This window comes from Cyanistes caeruleus, chromosome 17, assembly GCF_971803275.1.
Source record: "Cyanistes caeruleus chromosome 17, bCyaCae1.hap1.1, whole genome shotgun sequence".
Classification (NCBI taxonomy): Eukaryota; Metazoa; Chordata; class Aves; order Passeriformes; family Paridae; genus Cyanistes; species Cyanistes caeruleus.
This window is the reverse complement of record NC_141717.1, coordinates 2,514,619-2,534,137: the sequence shown is the minus strand read 5'-3', so window position 1 is coordinate 2,534,137 and position 19,519 is coordinate 2,514,619. Positions and strand designations below refer to the sequence as shown.

The 19,519-nt window shown below is 46.9% G+C and overlaps 1 protein-coding gene across 15 annotated transcripts in view; it reads left to right on the top strand.

The window, feature by feature from the left end:
• The window catches only part of DNAAF8 (dynein axonemal assembly factor 8), an 88,231-nt gene that overhangs the window by 25,419 nt on the left and 43,293 nt on the right, over window positions 1–19,519 (top strand). For 10 of the 15 annotated variants that reach the window (XR_015277316.1, XR_015277314.1, XR_015277315.1 and 7 more), the window contains exons 11-14: window positions 2,577–2,768; window positions 5,176–5,331; window positions 9,669–9,863; window positions 18,088–18,204. Coding sequence is in view for 10 of the 15 variants with exons in the window: in XM_086854238.1 (XP_086710364.1) it covers window positions 2,577–2,768; window positions 5,176–5,331; window positions 9,669–9,863; window positions 18,088–18,204 (660 nt within the window). In the remaining 5 variants the exon portion in view is untranslated. The remainder of the gene's footprint in view (window positions 1–2,576; window positions 2,769–5,175; window positions 5,332–9,668; window positions 9,864–18,087; window positions 18,205–19,519) is intronic. The other 5 variants (XR_015277317.1, XM_086854241.1, XM_086854240.1 and 2 more) reach the window with 1 other exon arrangement.

The following is a 19,519-nucleotide window of genomic DNA, read 5'->3' as shown; positions in this document are numbered from 1 at the left end:
ATCATAAACAGCTCTGGTTTAAAATTATAATAGTAATAATATTATGGATGTAAACTGCCACTTTTAAAAATGAGTTTTTAATGAATAATAGTTTTTAATTAATAATAGTTTTGAATCATCCTTTGGGATTATAATGGAATCACAGAATGGTTTGAGCTGGAAGAGACCTTAAAGCCCATCCAGTGCCACCTCCTGCCCTGGTCAGGGACACCTTCCACCATCCCAGGCTGCTCCAAGTCCTGTCCAGCCTGGCCTTGGACACTTCCAGGGATCCAGGGGCAGCCACAGCTTCTCTGTGCCAGGGAACAACCCCTTCCCAATATCCCACTTCACCCTCCCTCCCTCAGCCTGGGGTCACTGTGCCTCTGTGGAGGTTCAGCACCACTGTCACTGCAGGCTGGGTTGTGTGGCTGCCCCAGAATTACCTTGCAATTCCTTTTTTATTCCTCATTTCCCTGTGGTGTGGATTTGGGCAGGGGTCACTCCTTGGCTGCTCAGTGTGGCTGCTGCTCCTCCTTGCATTGTAGTCCTGTGAGAGTGGGGGAAAAAAGGCCAGAGATGGGGATGGAGGGTGGTTTTGAAACTGAGCTGAGGGGCTGGAACTTGTAATGGCATAAACTGTAATTGCAAAATAAAATAACAAGAATTTGGGAAGAGGAAATTTTTATCTTATTTACTCTTTGGTAATTGTTGGCACTTGACTGCAGTCAGCTGCAAGCCTATCTCTGAGTGACAGCACAATTCCAACCAGAGCAACCAAAAATAGTCCAGCATTTGAGTAACTTTAGGTTTCTTAATAACCTAATATTGTCACAAATAAAAGCCAGTGTAACAGGGGCAGATTGAACTCTCCTCTGCAGACTGGGGTAAACTGGGCAGTGCTGTGGGAAGCTGTACCCAGAAAGCAGCAGTTGTATCTTTCTTCAGCTATTCTTGCCCAGAATTAAACTGGATTAGCTCATTTTTTGTTCATCAGTCTCAACATTTCAGAAGTTATTTAAGTTCTACACTTAGATTCTTACTGAGGTGAGGAGGATGGCAGAGGGAGGAGAGGGAAGGTCCAACCTTCACCAAAACTTCAGTCAGAAAGAACTTTAATAAGCAAACTTACCTGATTCTGGTCAGAAAACCCACAGAGACTTCCCCTGCTGCTGTGCCAAGAAGTTTGGAATAATTGGAGATCCCCTCACCCTTGTTGGGGAGGAAGGAAAAATCCTTTCTCCAACACAGGAGGTGGGAGAAGGTCACTTTTCCCTCATGGTTTATCCCAAGGCCTCTTCCTCAGGGGATTTCAGTGGAGGGGTCAAAGCCCTGAAGAATTCTGTTGGCACCCCAGGACTACAGTAACATTAATTAATACAAATCTGCAGCATCACACATATTTGCATGGCTCTTTTGCCTTTATTACTAATTGCAGTTTTTTTGGTACCAAAACACAGGGTGACACAGTAGAGCTGCTTTCATTTTTTTCCTTATTAAACCATTTTTAAGAAGTTGTCTGTTTTGAGGACCAGCACAACAGTCGAGCTACATTAACTTGTCAAGTGGATTAGTCATGAAACACCTTTTTGGACCTTTTAATTCAGAATTAAAGTGGCTGTAATTTGATTTTAGCTTACTTTGCTTTCAGAGTAAATTCAGGTAAATCAAATTAAGGTTCATTCAGTGTAGAGGTGTGGGCAGAAATCCTCATTATGGGCTACATGGAGCAACTGAAAACATGAGGCCAGGTTGGATGGGGCTTGGAGCAGCCTGGTTCAGTGGAAGTTGTCCCTGCCTGTAGGAGGAGGTGGAAGAAGATGAGTTTTAAGGCTCCTTCCAAGCCAAACCCTCCCATGATTCTGTGATTGTAACTATTGAGGAGCAGTACTGGAGAATCTTTTGGATTTTAGGGACTTGCTGGTTAATTTACCAAAGAAATGTCAGGGGCAGCAAGTTGAATATAGATAGGAAGAACAAGCCAGCCAATAATTACAGCTGCTGCATCTGTGGAAGGAAAAAAAGTTGTAAGTACCACAGTTCAAGCTTGAAGTTGTGTCTTGAACAGTTCTCTTAAAGGAGAGGGAATTTGCATCCCAAATAACCTAAATAACTAATTCAGTACTATCAATGCTGAAGTAAAGAAAGGAGGTGAGTTCCCTTAACTGTGACATCATCTCTGAAATGAGGGATGTTAGGTGAAGCAGAAAATAATGAGCTTTCACACTATCAGGCTTGTTTGAAGGCTTTTCAGTGATTAAAAAAAAAACCCCAAACACTGAGTCTTGAATACAGAATAAATTCAATCACACTTTTCCAGCTGTGACTGTGTTAACCTTCCATTCACCAGGCAGTGTGTGACTAAATGAGGACCCAGGTGACAGCTGTCCAAGAAAACCTGCAGTGCTCAGGCAGGTGTCACTGATGGAACAACCTGGCTTTTATGGCTCATTCTCCCTCTTTGATAAATGCTCTCTGGGTGTTAAATGCCCCTCCTGTGATGGCAATGAATGTAATTAATTCCTGATGATGAATACACTTCCAGTAATCCGAGTGACTTTCATTTTAATACTATCTTTTTTTTTTTTTCTTGACAGGAAGCCTCTTTTTTGCCAGCTATTGACACATTGCCTGGATCCCACAGAGTGCAGAAGGAGGTGCTGCTGATGACCATTTGGCTGGCAAGCTGTGGCCAAGTGGCCACAGATCAGTGTGAGGGGCAGCTGCTTGACAAGGTGCTGGGAGCAGCCAACATCTACCAGGCCCTGGTGGCGTGGCTGCTGTCCCTGGTGAGTGCAGTGACCTGGCACAAAAGGTGATGAGGGCTGTGTTTGGACCTCCAGTGAATACACAATCACTCTTGAAATCTCCTTTTCCCCCTCTAACAGCTACAAAACTGTGGCTGAACAAAGTGGAAATGATGTTCTAATTCACCTCAGAGTCTGTAAATAAAAGTCTCGCTGGAGTCAGTGGAGCTGGGTTGTGCCTGTAGTTTATGTGAAGTGAAAAAGAAGTGAAAAATTGTTGAGCCAGATTTTCAGTTGTTGAGAGTGGCTGCTGGGTGTTAGGTTTTGTCCTTGGCAATGGACACAGGTTCCTGTTTTTCACCACTTTTGGGTAAGAATAGACCCTTCCTGATAGTCAAGAGTGCTGTGAACAAGTGAGGGGCTGCCTTCATTGTCCTTTGGTTCACGTGTTTTTCTCCTCTAAAGAAATCACCCCATCCTCTTTCCTTCCCATCCATATTACCCTTTATTCCCTAGGGAAAACAGTGTATTTTTCTTCCCCAATGTATATTTTTCCTTCCCACCCTGCTCAGTGGCCTTATTCTGTTCCCTGGCAAAGGCTCTGGAATACCAATACTGATCCACGCAGTCAAGGTAGATTTCACTCTGAGCAGCCAGGCTTTTAAATCACTTAAACTCCACTTAAACACAATTAATTGTTAATGATGTTCGTGCTTGCATTAAAACATTGCTAACATTCTTTAGTGTTAGTTCAGTGCTAATGAAAATTGCCACTGGAACAGCCCTGAATCCTGAATTTTCCATTCAGACTCGTTAGCTTGTGACCAGCTGCAGTGTGAGCTCTCTTCCCTTGTGTTATCCCCATTAAAGAAACCACAAAAACCTGAGCTCTGACTTGTAGCAGTTCTTTCAGAGCCTGAAAGGGTACCTCAGCTTCCAGGGCTGAGTCACTCTGCTGGGTGTGGGGTCAGATCAACTTTGTGCCCAAGAAAAACTGGGGTAAAATCCACCAATTTATTCTGCACAGGCTCTGAAATGGCTGTTGGATAGCAATGAAAAAGTTTGCATTTCTTTCACTGAAAGAATTGGAAATGTCAAGGCATTTTTAGACCAAATTCTCATCTGGTTATCCATGCAATTCCATTGGCTGGCTTGTGTAAATCAGCATATCCTTACTGATTCCATTGGAGATGTGATGGATGCTGCCAGGTGGGAGCAGTGGTCCTCTGGATGGTGCAGAATTCCCCATGGGAATCAAGCAGGAGGACTTGGTGCTGGTGTTTTGAGTGATCCAGCTGAGCTGTGAAGCAGCTTCAAAGTCCAGCCTTGGCCCTGTGTTAAAAACAAGTTTTTAAAGGCCTTTATCTGCCTGTAAATGGTTTGGGGCTATGTGCAGTAAATAGAGCTGATGATGAGACTGGTGATGGAAAACCAGCAGAACAAGACTTGGAGTTTCTGTATCCACCAGAACCCTGGGAGGGAATTACAGTCCTGTAGCTCAGACTTGCTTTTCTCTCCATCCAGAGCGTGTTCTGGATCAGGTGCCTCTGCTTTTCCTTTCTCCTGGATTTGCTGATTCCCTGTGTCTGACTGTCCCAGAATTTTCTGCCCCTTTTCACCAGCTGCCCTGGACATTTTGCAGCATCCCAGGGCCTTCCCAGGCTGTTTCAAGTGTCTCTACTCTCTCTTTTCTGATTTATAATCAAGATTTTAAAGTATTCTGCATGTTAAAGTGGATTATGTTTCATCTGACTTTGAGCAACCTAAAGAGCCAAGGCAGAGTCTGTCCTACTGGAACCTTCTCCCTGGATCCAAACTGATATTCACAAAAATAATTTATGTCTTGGGGTTGCAGAAGTCACTTTTTACCCTTTTTGGTTTAAATCAGATCTATAAACTGGAAAATAGAATGTTTGCCTCCCACACATATGTGCACAAAAAAAAATCCATGAAAAAGAAATCACCTCAGCCCAAATAAAAGGGGATTCACAGGATGGGGATTGATGGGGTTTGGGCTATTAGTGAAGGGCTTCTTAGGGAAGCCTGCAGCAGCCTCTTGGAATGGCATCATCCCTTTGGATGGATTTGTGAGCTGAGATTGGGTTGATCTCACTGTCACTGATAAAGGCACACACGGTGCTGCTGTGACAGGAACATTCTGGGCAGCCTTGACAGGAAATAATGTGAATTCCTGCTTCAAACTGGTGGAAGTCAGAGCTTGCAAGTCCTCATTGAGAAAATAAATCCTATGGCTTATCAAAAGCAATGTGTTATTCCTATTTAATTTGATCTTTATTGATTTTTCTACTGGCTAAACCACAGCTAATCTACTAATCAAAGCAGAGTGCTCCCTGGGTTGTTGTGGGGCTCTACTCAAAAGCAACAGAGTAAGATAAAGGTTTTTTTTCAGTCCATCTAAAAATAGAATTGTGTTCCAATGAATTTCCAGGTGCCTCCTGTGAAGAGGAAGGATGGCCCAAAAGCTCCATTTGAGGTGGTGGGGCTGCAGCAGGTCTGGAGAGAGGAAGGCTTGGCCCTGCACGCCTGCCTGGTGGCACCAGAGGAACCTTCAGCCCAGAGCTGCCCCTGGAGCCACGAGTCACCAGTGAGTAGCAGCATTTACACCTGGTAGCTGTGCAGGCAGGGCAGGCTGTGTGCTGAGGCCTGGATGTGCCAATGGCAGCTGAAATGGCAGCGAGGCAGGACAGAGCAGTGTCAGAGCTGCCCAGATGGGGATGGGGAACAGCCCAGCCTGTGGAACTGAAGGATTGCTTACAGCTGATTGCCAGCCCAAGCTGTCCTCAGTTATGCTGCATTTAGATTATGTGCACACCAGAAACCAGATCTCTGTTGCATCATTTTTTCTCAATTGCTCATTAGCTGGAACCTCACACTGCACAAATTTGGCTAGATTTGGAGGGGACACATCTTTTGGCACCTATTACAGTTTTTCCTCCTTTATTTTAACCATGCAAAGAGTTTGGCACAGGAGGAAGAGTTATTTTTATTTGAGTACCAGGAGCTGAGGTCTGGAAGCAGGACCTGAGCCTGAACCCTCCATTTTGGTGGGTCCTTGAGCCTGAGCTGTGCAATAAAACTGGAAGGTCCTGCACACAGGCTGGAAATTTTGCACATGCAGGTGGCACATGTGATGTAAGACATGATATGAACTCCTGTCCTGAACACAGCAGAGCTCTGAAATTGCAGCTCTGAGCTCTGCTCTGTTGGTTCTGTCTTTCACAGAGCTGATTTGATACAGGTTGGAATATCTTCCACCTCTGTCTTTTTTGGAGAAAAATAAAAAAATATTCTTTTTTTTTTCTTTCTTTTTTTGGAGACACCTTTTTAGGCAGTATTGCTACTCTTGCCTGGTGTAAATACCTATTTTACCTGAGCAATGTGGGTGACTCTTGCTGGGAAGTGAGGCCAGGTGGATGTGGAGAGCCAGATCCCCCAGATCTTCTGAGAGTCACTTGCTTGAATAATTGTTCTGTGGCTGAGGAGCCTTTGAGGTGCTGCCCTGGGCTCTCCTGAGGCTGCTGAATTCCTCTCAGGTGGCTCAAAGCAGCTTTTGTGGTTTCAGTGAGCTGGTAGTGGATTTTCTACTCCATTTTTGCCTACTTTATCCCCATCTGTCTGTATTATACCTGCTGGCCACACTGTGGGGAGCCTAAATAGAACAGGATGTGTGAACATGTTTTTAAAACACACTTCAGCATCCCCTCCTCAGCTGCAGCAAGTGTTCTCCACTTGCAGCTGCTGCCTGGGAGCAGCAAAGATTGCGTCGCCCATGTTGTATCACAAAACCTGGAGTCTGACAGCTCCAGAGCTCCTGAAGATAAATGATGGATGCTGGCACCAAATGTCATGATTAAAACACTACCAAAACAATCCAGCCCAAAACAATGAGCAGCTTCTGCATTGGTGCTTGAGCAGCCCCGGGCAGAGGCTGATGAGACCAGGCTCTGCTGGACTGGACAAGGACTTGGTGTTGGTTCCTGCCCAAGGCAACTGAACTCAAGGTGTTTCCTCTGTGGAGCAAAACAAGTGAGGGACAGAGCCTGACCTGCTCTCTGCTGATTCCAGCTGAGGGCTTGGCCAAAGCACCAAAATTACTGAGCACTGATGATGCTCAAAATATGTCCCCAGGGTTACAGAATTGAATGAACTTTTGGAATTGTGGGCTCAGGCTGCCCTGAGTGGAGCTGGGAAGGGTTAAACGACAACCTGGTGGAACCAACTGAGCTCTTTTTCCAGTAGGACTGGAAATCACATGGAATCACCATGGAATCACAGAATGGTTTGGATTGGAAGAGGCCATTCAAGGCCATCCAGTGCAAATCCCTGCAAGAAGCCAGGGACACCTTCCACTATCCCAGGCTGCTCCAAGCCCCGTCCAGCCTGGCCTTGGACACTTGCAGGGATCCAGGGGCAGCCACAGCTGCTCTGGGCACCCTGTGCCAGGGCCTGCCCACCCTCATCATGAAAAATTTCTGAGCTCAGCTCTGTTGCCCAGCAGTGACATTTCAGGTGTTGGGGCAGCTCTTCCAAGCAGGACTTAGATTTCCTCTCCCTCATTAGAGGCTCTGCCTTTGTGGTGGCACTGACTTGTGTCAATCTTTCTTTCCTGAGGCATTTGTAGAGCTGCTGCTTCCCCCAGCAGAGATCAGAGCTGGGAGGACCAACAAAAGTTGGGATGTCAGCCCCAGCAGAGAGAAGGAAAATGACAGCAAATCTCTCCCTGTTCCTGCCCTTGGGCAGCTTCAGCTACTGTGGAGAGAAATGTGGACTTTACTCTTCACACTGCAGGCCTCAGTCTCTCACTGTCCTGTCAATGTGCAAGTTCTCAGTGGCTGAATTGAAAAACAAAACCCTGTTTGGGCTCTTACTCGTTCTGGTTCCAGTTGTCTCCTGTGGGCACAAAGAGACACTTTTCAGGGCTTACCTTTAAAATATGATTTGGTTTCCAGGTGCCTTTGTTGCATCTGTTTGCCATAAGAATTTAGGGAGACTTTAAGTTACTTTTTTTGGATTATGCAAAAAAGACCAGGTATGTGTAAATGTTAACCATGATGACAAATGATATTTTAATATTAATGTGTAGAGCCCAGAGTCCATTTTCAGTCCCAAAGGGGGGCTCTGAGCCATCAGTTTCTTATTTATTGGCCATTTCACTGTTATCTGTGTATCTTTTATTATTTATCACACTCTAGTTCTTTCCCAAGGTGTAATAGTTATAACTAGACTAATAATAGTGGCTTCTCCAGACAAAAGCTCCTGTTCTTAGCACATCAAGAAGTCTTTTGGCTTATTCAGTTGGGATGGCATCTATTCCTATATCCAGTGGATCTGCTATGTTTCCTCTCATTTTTATCAGTTTTTTTGGGGGTAGTTTAGGGTGGTTTTATTTCTGTCCTCCTCCAAACAGCTGCTAGAAGTGAGGCAGATTTCAGCATCCCTGCCTGGTTTTGGTTTCTTGTTATCAGAACAAATGCTGGAACACTCAGCTCCTGTAATCCCTGTGTGCTGATGGACAGGCTGCAGTTCCAGGCATGTCTGATGGGAATTAGATTTGTACAGCCTCTGCTCTAACAATCTCCCAGGCATTCCCAGTTATCCCACTGGCCCTGTGTGGAGCTCTGGGGCTCCTCTCTCTGCACCTCCATCACTTCATTCTCCTGTGGCTCAGAGGAGCTCCCAGTCTCTGTCCTTTGATTTGGGGTTTTCCTCCTTGAGCTTCACTTTTTAGGTGCAGTAATCACAGAATGATGGAATATCCTGAGCGGGGAGGGACCCACAGGGATCATCCAGTCCAGCCCCTGGCCCTGCACAGACACCAAACAACCCCACCCTGGGCATCCCTGGCAGCCTCGGGGCTGTGCCCATTCCCTGGGCAGTGCCAGCACCTCTGGGGGAAGAACCTTTCCCTGATCTCCAGCCTGAGCCTGCCCTGGCCCAGCTCCAGCCGTTCCCTGCTCCTGTCCCTGTCCCAGAGACTGGAGCTGCCCCTCGGGAGGAGCTGCAGCCCCCACTGAGCCCTGCCCTCAGTCTCCTTCTCCAGCTGAACAATCCCAGTGCCTCAGCTGCTCCTCAGAGCCTTCCCCGTGCCCATGTCCCTCCTCTGGACACTCTCCAACAGCTTTAGATCCTTCTGATGATGTGGCACCCACAACTGCCCCAGACCCGAGGTGAGGCCTCACCAGGGCAGAGCAGGACCTTCACTTCCCTCGAGTGACTGGTGGAGAGAAGATGTTCTGCACAATTGCTGAGTCTGTTAATATGAGATTAAGTCTCCTTGAGGTCACTGGTTTTGTTCTCTGAAAGTCTTGCTAATTAAGAATCAACCTAAAGAACAATGAGGGGAGGTTAAATGATGGAAAATTGTGGTTTAGCAGTGCAGTGGTCAATATTAATGTATCAGTATTAATATTAGCCTCAGTCTTAAAAAAATCACAGAATGGTTTGGGTTGGAAGGAACCTTAAAAGTCGTCTGATTTCAACCCTCTGCCATGGGCAGGGACAGCTTCCACTAGACCAGATTGCTCAGTGTTCTCTGCACCCTGGCATTGAACACTTCCAGGGATGGGGCACTAACAACTGTTTTCATTTAGATCCCTAAGAGATCCTTTGGCAGTTAAGTCTCATTGTATTGAGCTGGATTAGGGTTCTGTTTATGGGCTTTCCTTCCCCTCTGAGCGTGGTGGGATGTGCTTTGGAGCAGGGTTTGTGAGCTGATGGATGGCATGAGCATGGGCTGAAGGCTGTGGGGGTTTGGGAGGGGCAGGGTGCCACACCAGGGGTTGGTTTGGAGAATCTGAGGGCAGCTGTGTGGAACTGGAGTCTGGGATGGCCATGGACAGAGGAGGAGCTGCTGCAGGTGCAAGGTACAGACAGAGTTTCTGAAACCTTCACCAAAGCTTTTTAACCACTGGCTCTTTACAGGCTGCAGAGCATCTCCAGGGAGCATCCAGGTTTTACCAGACAGTTTCTGCATTTCTGACCTCTACGTGGCTTCCAGATCTTATTTGGTGGAAAGATGAACTGGCCAGTCACTTCCAAAACCAGCTGTGCCCACTTCTTCCTGGAATTCCCTCTGTCCTGCTCAGTAACATCACTGCTGTTAATCCTGACCCGCAGGTACTGTACAGAAATGCTTGGACTTCTGGTCATTTTTTGATCAGGTCCAGTAAAAGTTGTTTTTCCAGTGTTAACAGATATTCTCATTGGCTTTAGCACAGGATTTAAACAGAGTTTGAAAACAAATGCTTCCAATATCAGAATATTCTGTTCTGTGATTTTAATATTTGTGGATATACACAGGGAATTGTGTGAGCTACAAGGACACAGCACCTCTCCAAATCAAGAGTGTCTTGCCTGCCTGGAAATGTCTGCAGGAGCACTCACTGCTGTCTATAAGCAGAATAATAATTAACCTTTCACTTCTGTCAGATTAGCAAGTGCTCCATAACAAATGAATGAAATGTTGCAAGAATTCTTTATACTAACTGGGGGAATTTATTCCTTGAGGGCATCCAATGCTGCTTTTAGGCCTCTACCAGCCTTTCCTACCTTGGTGTAAATATTTAGAGTGGATTTTCAAACCAGCACAGAATATGACCTGATTTCAATACCTTTTGGGGGAATGTTTTGTTTATTTCTTTCTCACAACAGCATCAGCCTTTGGACAATATTTGGTCTTTTCCCAATATTTTTAGATGAACAAAACCCTTGAAACACAATTCATGGGAATAGCAAAGCCTGTAATTTTTGTTCACAATGAAGTTTTAATTTTGAAAATGATGCAGCATGAGAACTTTTCTGCCATTTCAACCAGATTTGGGGATTACTATGACTCTGAGAATCAATGCCATGAAAGCTTAGGGGTTTAGCAGTGCACTTAGCAATTTGCCTAAAGGTTTATCCCACTTGTGTGCAGGAAAAGGAGGCTTAATATTGTTGATTTGCAGTCACTGTGGCTTTCAAGCAGAAGCAGGAGCTGTAAAGAGTCTGACGTACTCGTAAAAGATAAATCTGCTCTGTGCTTTTAAGGCATAAAATAAGACATCATTTGAAAGAGCCAGGGCTTTTATGCAAATCCCTTATTAGGGGAATTATAAATCATTAGGATTGAACAGCATGATAGCAGGTGCTTTCTGGGGGTGGATCTTTGCCTTGATGCCGTGGAAAACATGATGTCAATTTTAAAACCACATTCTCTTCCCAAGTTCAAGTGCTCTTTGCCCCCCAGACCTGAGTGAGGCTGAGACCCCTGTGTGTTGTGGCTTTTTCACAGTTATGGAATCACAGCATGGTTTGGGTGGGGAGGGACCTCAAAACCCATCCAGTGCCACCCCCTGCCGTGGACAGAGACACCTTCCACTGTCCCAGGCTGCTCCAAGCCCTGTCCAGCCTGGCCTTGGACACTTCCAGGGTGGGACAGCCACATTTTCACAGCTGGTTAGGCAGCAAGGCTGATTTCCAGAGCAAGGCTCAATGAGCCACGCTCTCAGCAGGCAGCAGCTCACCCTGATGTCTGCCCTGGAGCTCTGCAAAGTGCTACCAACAGAGAATGTTCCCAAGTGTCATTAAAATACAGCCAAAAAGTGCAGCTTAGAAAACTCAGTATCACATTCTTTTAACTTCTTTGGTCTGAAGGTTTGGTACAAGGCCAGTGATCCATGCTTTGCTCGTTGTACATTTGTATTTCTTTTGAGCAGTGTGTACAAGACTAAGCAGCTCAAAGAACCCAAGTGTTGGAGGAGCATGCAGTGAATCCCTGCCTTTGCTCCAGGTAGATCAGGGTCTGAGAGAGAAATCCTGGCAGGATGGTGGAAAAATTGGGTAGAAATGGAGGGAGAGGGAAGCTGTTGTGTACTAAGCAGCTCTGTGTGTGATCAGGGGAGCAATCGCCAACAGTAGTTGTAATAACCTTTATGCTTTTTGTTTATTAGTGCATGAGCCAATGTCTTGTTTTCAGTCAATTTGTCTGCTGGATTTTCTGCCTGTTCTGGACCCCAAACAGATTGCTTTGCCTGTGCTGGTTTTTGGAGGTATTTTTATGAGTGCTGTGCAACCAGGCTATTAACCTGCAGCAATTCACTCCTGATAGGAGCAGCAGATCACAATGCAGTCATTAAAGCCCAGCTTGGGCTGGGAGTGACAACATCCCTGTGGAAGCTGTTAACTGCAAGGTCCCCTGTCAGCAGAAAGAGGATTTCTTCATTTTAGCATAAAATAAAAGTGCTTTCTGCTGCCAAGCCACAGGATGCAAACATTCACCTGAGGGATACAGAAGACACACACAGAGCCAGTGTTGATGCTGCTTTTCCTCAGTCTCTTTGGTCCAGTTCTGGGATTCTTTTCCTCTCCCTCAGTTTTTCTGGGTGTTGGGACATTTTCCCAAAAGGTGAAGCCCCAACCTGTGCAGGTGCCAGGACACAGGAGTCAGGGCGTAGCAACATTTTCAGGGAGGTTTTTAGGAAGAAGGGAAACCTCCATCCCTCCTCCTCTGTCCACAGACGTCCCTAAGCCAAGGTGAAGAAGATTTTTTTTACATTCAGTTCCAGAAAATTTAATTTTTTTTGCACCTCCTGGTGATCAGCTCCCCTTGTGCTGCTCCTTTAGCAGCTCCCCTGCTCTGACACAAAATTTGTGTAGGTTTTTGAAATAGTAGTGATTAAAGCAAGTCTACACAAAGTTTCCTCCTTACTTTTTGCTTAAGCAAAGCACTGTTTGTTTTGTTTTGTTTTGTTTTCTGGCTAATTGTGGGTAAGAATTCCAGAACTGGGTTCAGGGAATTGAATTTTCCCTGATATTGTTCCCCAATCCTGCTAAAAATGTCCAGCAGCACAGACTGACCTAACAGCAAGGTGGATGTGTGTCAGGGGCTGGCAGAAAGTAGAGCAGCTCTTTCATGTGGAATTTCAGATTTTTGGGCTTTTCCTGCTGGAGTTGGTGTTAACTGTGTGCCATAGGAGCTCTCACACACACAAGCTTTGAAAGTTGAATATTTTATTTCAAATTCTGAACTAACCATGTTGGATACATGAAGAGCTGGACATTGCTGCTGAAGTTTGAAGTCCCTGTGGAGAAGCAGCCCCGGATGCAGCACTTGTTGTTCTGTTGCACTTGAGGCACAGATTTAGAGCTGAGATTCCCAGGCTGTGTGTGCAGCCTCTGAAGAGGGAGTGGGAGGCATTTCCAGAGGATCTTTCCATGTCTGTGAGTCTGTGTTTCAGCATGAGCTCAGTGAGAACGCTGTGAGCTCTCTGAGTTCAGACTCTGAGTGCTGTGACATTATTTCACTGACAAGCACCATGGCCTTGGCCCTGCTGAGTTGCCTTCAGCATCTTCCACTCTCTTTTGCTGTAACTTCTTTTAATTTCAGTGCTGAGGGAGGCGTGCTCAGTGAATGCTGCTCATTGCCACATCAGCCTTTCACCCAGCTCTCCAGGCCCGTGGCTGTGTGGGCATTGCCTTTCACACAGCCCAAACTGCAGAACTGGGGTTTGCTGTGCTTCAGGGGCTGTGCTGCTTTGATCTGGGGTTATTGCCCCTTGTGTTCTTTCTCATTTCATGCTGTGTGAGTTGGGCCATGGTTTGGGATGGAGGTGCTGCCAGAGCTCCCTGCAGAGCAGCACAATTTGCTCAGCTCCCAGACCTGATCCCCACATTGCTGTGAGCTCCCAGATTTAGTTCACGGCCCAGGGCTGTGCTTTCCTCCTCCAAAGCTTGAAGGATTTGATTGTTGTGCAGCTGAAATGGGCTTAGGGAGGGATAAAACACCCAGGACAGCTCCTCCTCATGGGCACACCAAAGCAGCCCTGGCAGGATGAGTCCTGCAGCACTGGCAGTGCCAGCCACGGAGCCCAGAACTCTGCTCTGGGACATCCAGGCTGAAGCTGTAGAGCAGAAGGTTCAAAAGGACAGGTTCATCCTGCCCTTTGCTTTCAAATCTTGCCTGTGGCTTGTCTTTATCTGAGTTAGTGAAAAGAGTCAGGTCTTGCCTGGCTGGCACCCTGAGCCTGCTGTGCAGCCTGCTCGAGTTGTACCAACAGCTTGGGTGAGAGCACATGGGGCTGGTGATTCCACATGGATAAGGCTTGTCTGGGGGAGAAATGTTTGTCCTGGGACTTCATCTATTTACATTTATAGAAAATAATCCATAGCTGCAGCCCAGAATAGCTGCATGGCTGTATCTTCAGGAGGCAGAAGGTGACATCCTGGCCCTGGCTGAATGAATCCTGCTGGAGTCTGGCATTTATTTTCATGGAGCCAGGAGTTCAGGCAGCCACTGGCATTTGTAAATAAAAAAACCTTGACCTTTAGAAGGAGGAAGGACCACGCTGATGTCTACCAGAGCTGGCACAGAGATGAAGGCACAGCTTGAAGGGGAATAAAACATTACAGGTTTTCATTCTTCCTAAAATTGGACAGCTCACATTTAGATTGTGTCCATCACTTTTATCATCCATTATTCCTGAAAAGAGCAGCTTTAAAGAATTCTCGAGCTCCTGTGCTTTGCCATTAGTGCTGATGGGCACAAAGGCTGGGAGCTACTCTCTCATTCTGTGGTTTAAGATATCCCCTTCCCAATCCAGAAGGGGAACAAGGAGAAGTGAGATCCATTTCAAACTGCCTGCAATAGTCACCAGAACTGCATGTCTTCCTTGATGAGCCCTCTTTATCCCAGACTTTTTTGCTGCCTGGCTCCTCCTGTGGTGCCTCCACTTTCCTGTACTAAATTCTGTAGCCATCTGAAGAGAACATGCACAGTGGGGAGGGAAGATGTGCAGGGAACACACTCAACATTGTGTTAATCTGGATTTTACCAGGAAAACTGCTCCTGCACACAGCAGCAGCGAGAGAAGAGTTTGAGAGTGATGCTGCCTCATTCAAGGGCAGGATTTGGTGAATCACATCAGACATGAGCCTTGCTGAGAGTGAGAGAGAGAGAGAAGTGCTTTCCCTGCTGCCCCTGATGTGCTCAGCAGGGCTGGCAGCGAGAGGTGACCTCAGCACAGAGCTCCCTCCTGGCTCTGCAGCTCCTGGGAGTGCAGAATCCTTCTCCAGGAGTCTGGTGTTGTCTCAGAGAGATAATGGCTGAGCAGATCTTTGCCTTGTGTGTGAGGAGATGAGATTGTGGAGTACATGGGGATGCTTCCTGCAGTTTCTGTTTTTCCTGCTGGGGCTGGGAACAGCCTGGAAGAATCCTTGCAACTTAAAAGACTCTCTCAGATCACCTGACAGCAAAAGCTCTTCCTTTGTTGACAGAGATGGGAACAGAAAACTCTGTAAGCACGAAGAGGGGATGACGGGCTTGGTCATATTTCTGTGTGACAGTTAAATATTCATGGCTTTGCTGCAGCTCCAGTCTCTGAAATGTGCTTATTCTTCTTTCTGCTGAGGATTTTATGGCACATTTTTGTTCTCCTGTGAGTCTCCTTCCCGGAACTGTCTGCCTGCATCTGGGTGATATTATCTGAAACTAAGCAGGAGCTTGGGGTTTCTTTTAAATGCTTTTGGAAAAATTGGTGTGTGTTCAGTCCCAGCTGTGGCACAAAGTAGTCTTTTCCAGTGTCTTAAGGTAGCAGAAGCTGGAATTTGTCACCCAAACCAAAGAAGGATAAATTGGCAAAGAGGAATAACTAAAACCTGGAGTTTATGGATGTGTCCTCCCTCCCTGCTCATCCTGATCATGGCAGTGTGGATGGAGAGGATGGCAGTGCTGTTAGAAGCCCTGCAGACACACATGGGGATGGTTTTGGTTCCATGAGTCTGGGGTTCGAAACGTGTCACAGCAAAGGTCAAGATATCCCTGGGGCTGTGCAGCTGCTGCTGGCTGAGTGCAGGGATCTTCCTCCCTGGGATAAGGCTTTTCCCAGGAGATGGGAGGTTGGTACAGGCTCAGAGCCTCACTGGAGAAGTGTTTTCAGCTCAGGATCAAAGGCTGGGCTGCCTCTCCACCATTCTGCAGGGTTTGGGGAGTGTCCTCTCCTCCCACCAGGGGACAGGTCAGCACTCAGGGCTGATGCTTCCATAGGCTTGGGAAAGATTTTCAGCTGCTGTGATGTTGGAGGAGTGAGAGGAACCAGCCCTGAGGTGAAACCAATACAATTCTCACACTACCCTTTTGTAGAACATTCAAAGTAGCACTGAAGTATCATAAACAGAAATGTGTCCAAGTTATTTCAGTAGGAGAAAGGCTCCTGCAGAGGGTCCCTCTCTCTTTTTGTGTCCAAAAGGGCTCAGCTCAGTATTAGAACAACTGGCTCCATGCAATTCTCTCCTACATCACAGGGAAAGTGCCTTTCTCCCTGTTTTTTCCTGCTGATGGCATAGGAGGGCTGTGTCAGGAGCTCTCCACTGGGATGTTTTAGCCGGGCTGGACAAAGCAGGGTGCTCATCCTGCAGTCTGTTTTCTAATTCATGAGAAGAAGCATTCCCTGGGAGAAATACAACTTTTCAAGCTCCATTTTCTGTTGGTTTGTGAACTCCCATTCAGGTTGGCTGTTGGAAAATAAATGTGGCAGGTGACAGGAACAATTCCCACAGGCTTTGCTTCCCAGGTGTGGCCACACCCCTGCTGTGGCTCTTGGAGCAGCATCCTGGGGTCACCATGGAGCCACAGCTTACACCAGGGTGCTCCCCTTGGATTTTCCACCCTGTGTCCTGGAGCTGGATGATTATCCTGAAGGTTTCTATGGAAATAGAGGCTGGTGTTGATTTGACCACATTTGTCCCTTCTTTTCCTTCTTGAACATTCACAGACATGAGGTTTGTTCAAGGAACAGCTGGAAGAAATAGGAAACTGGGATTTTGCTGCATTCCCTCTTTGTGGGGCCTGTCTGGGCTCATTGCACTGTGCCACTGTTGCAGATGGGAGCTGGCATCATGCACTGGCAATGGGGAAGATCCCTTTCCCTTAAATCTCCTTTTCCTCTGATGATATTTTCCACAGCAAACAAATGTAATATCAGCAGTGGAGGCTGGGGAATGATGGATTGCAGGACAGAATGGACAGATCCACTGGGAGATGCCAAAGCCCTTGGTTTGGTGCAGTTGATTGGACTGAAATGGGGTGGAAAGTGAAATCCCCAGTTCTGCTTTCGGGCAAATATCTCATGAAGCACAGGAAACAGAGGAAGGACACAACACAAAAGGTTACTGAAGTGGAAAGGCAGTTGTCAGAGGGGTTTTAATACTGAAATGAATTTCATTTTCTGGTCGTTACTTTGAAACATTTGTGGAATGCTCTGAAGTGCCTATCATTTGCTAAGCAGCACACCCAAAATCTCTCAGGTGATTACACAATTAAACAGCATTATATGGAGCTCATAATGCAGAGTGGATGCTTCTCCATGCAGGGTTAGCCCCTTTTCTCTCCATCATAAAAGTCCTGATGAGACCACGTTGAAAATTAATTTCTTTTTCTGTTTTTGAAAAGGTCAGTCCACATGAGCTGAGGACAAATTAACACCTGCTGTAAATCAAAGTAGAGCCTTTAAAAGTAGTGAAGCCTCTTTGAGCTACACCTGAGCCTGTGTTTTAAAAGTGACTATTTTTTTTTCCTTCGTCCCTGGGATGATTCCCACCCACTGTGAACTCTGCCTAAATGCATCCATATTTCTGGAATGTTCAAACCAAACAAACATGACTTTCAAGAGTTGCTTTTGTCCCTGGCCTTGCTTACAGAGCGTGCAAGCACAGCACATTCTCCTGAGTGACACATCCTTACACTTGCACTTGTACAAGTTGCTTGCTTGGCTGCCCAGAAAATGGATGAGAAACAAAATAAGGTGCTGAGCCTGGGAAATGCTGTGCTTGTGTCCAGCTGTGGCCTAAAATGCAGTTTTTTGCCTATCCATGAGGATGTGGCATGATGAGCCTTACAGCTATATGTCACTTGTGGTGACATGAGCACAGGAGAAATGTGCTATTTTGGCTACAGGCATGTAGAAGTTCATGCAACCCCTTCCCTACCCTTCCATTTGGTTGGTTAATTAGAGCATTGCTTTCACAAAGCCCTTTTCTGCTGAGTGCTCAGCACAGTCGTGGAGAATTGAGGTCTCAGCTGATGGATGCAGCTCCTGGTGATGTCCCTGGGTGCTCTGCATGTTGGGGTTGGACCCTGGGAATGCTCAGGCTCTTGGGAAGCAGTTTCACATTCATGTTCTTGGGATGTCAATTAAATGGAGCTACTGGAAGAGTTGCAAGAAAGAAAATTATATAAATTAACAACACTGGGCTGAGTTTAGTCCATCAGCTGCATCCTGGTGTGCTCTGTGGCTGTAAGATCCTGGTTTGTCCTGCTTTATTTTAGGATAACATGGAAGTGAGAGCTGTCCTTTGTGCATTTCAGGCAGTGGAGAAGGCGTTTGCAGTGCCAAAGGGATTTTATTGGCAGACAGTTGAGAGTGATGACAAACACTTCCCTGACAGCAGTGCCATGGAGGCTTGCAGAGACACAGACACCGAGGTAAAGAACAACAAACAACCCCCTCCTTCCTCACCTGGGGGCTGAGGGGGGACACTGAGAGACAATTAAGTGCCCTGGAATATTTCAGTCTAGAGCTTTGATACAAATACTGATCTTGAAGTATTTTTCACTCAGACCTAAATATATCAGCTGAGTATTTTATGTCATCAGTATTGATGTGCTGATTGCTCTGAGCTGCAGAAGATTAAACTTTGAAATGTGTGGGTTGGAGAAATTGCTACCAACCAGGTGCAAATCTGTAAGAGTAGACAAAATGTTGATAACCTGAAACCACTCGACTGTAAGTCAGCAAACAGCACAACTTTGATTAAACTTGGGCTCAGAAACATTCTAAGGAATTTCTGAAGGTTCTGGTGCTGCCCAGCCTTCAGTAACTGTGTGTGCTTTGTGAACAAGTAGGGAGTAATTGTATTATTCCACCCCAGGAGAAGAGAAGGTTAAAGTGACTCCAGTTAGCTCTTGGTTAGGAGTGCAGCACAAAATGTTCAGGACCTCACCCCTGTGAAATGAGTTGTTGGGAGGAGCAGGACAGGGCCAGCAGCACTAATGGGGATCAGCCAAGGGTCACAAAGCCACAGATTGGTTTGGGTTGGAAGGGACCTCAAAGCCCATCCAGTGCCACCTCCTGCCATGGGCAGAGACACCTCCACTGTCCCAGGCTGCTCCAAGCTCCATCCAGCCTGGCCTTGGACACTCCCAGGGATCCAGGGGCAGCCACAGCTTCTCTGGGCACCCTGTGCCAGGGCCTGCCCACCCTCCCAGGGAACAATTCCTTCCCAATATCCCATCCATCCCTGCCCTCTGGCACTGGAAGCCATTCCCTGTGTCCTGTCCCTCCATCCCTTGTCCCAAGTCCCTCTGCAGCTCTCCTGGAGCCCCTTTAGGCCCTGCAAGGGGCTCTGAGGTGTCCCTGGAGCCTTCTCCTCTCCAGGTGAGCACCCCCAGCTCTCCCAGCCTGGCTCCAGAGGGGCTCCAGCCCTTGGGGCATCTCCATGCCTTCCTCTGGACTCTCTCCAGCCGGCCAACATCTCTCCTGTGTGGGTGGCCCCAGAACTGGGCCCAGCACTGCAGGTGAGAGTCCCCAGTGACAAGACCAATGGTTCAGGCAGTGGCCAGAATTGGTGATGTCTGAGATCAGGCACAACTCAACCAAGTTTCAGTGGAGAGCAAAGCCAAGTGCCAGGCTCCTGAGGAAGGGGGAGACTGGCACTCCTGAGGCTTCCCTGTGCTGGATGGCTCTGTTACCACAGCTGGCCCCAAGCCCAGGCAGCCCCAGGGACTCAGAGCAGCTACA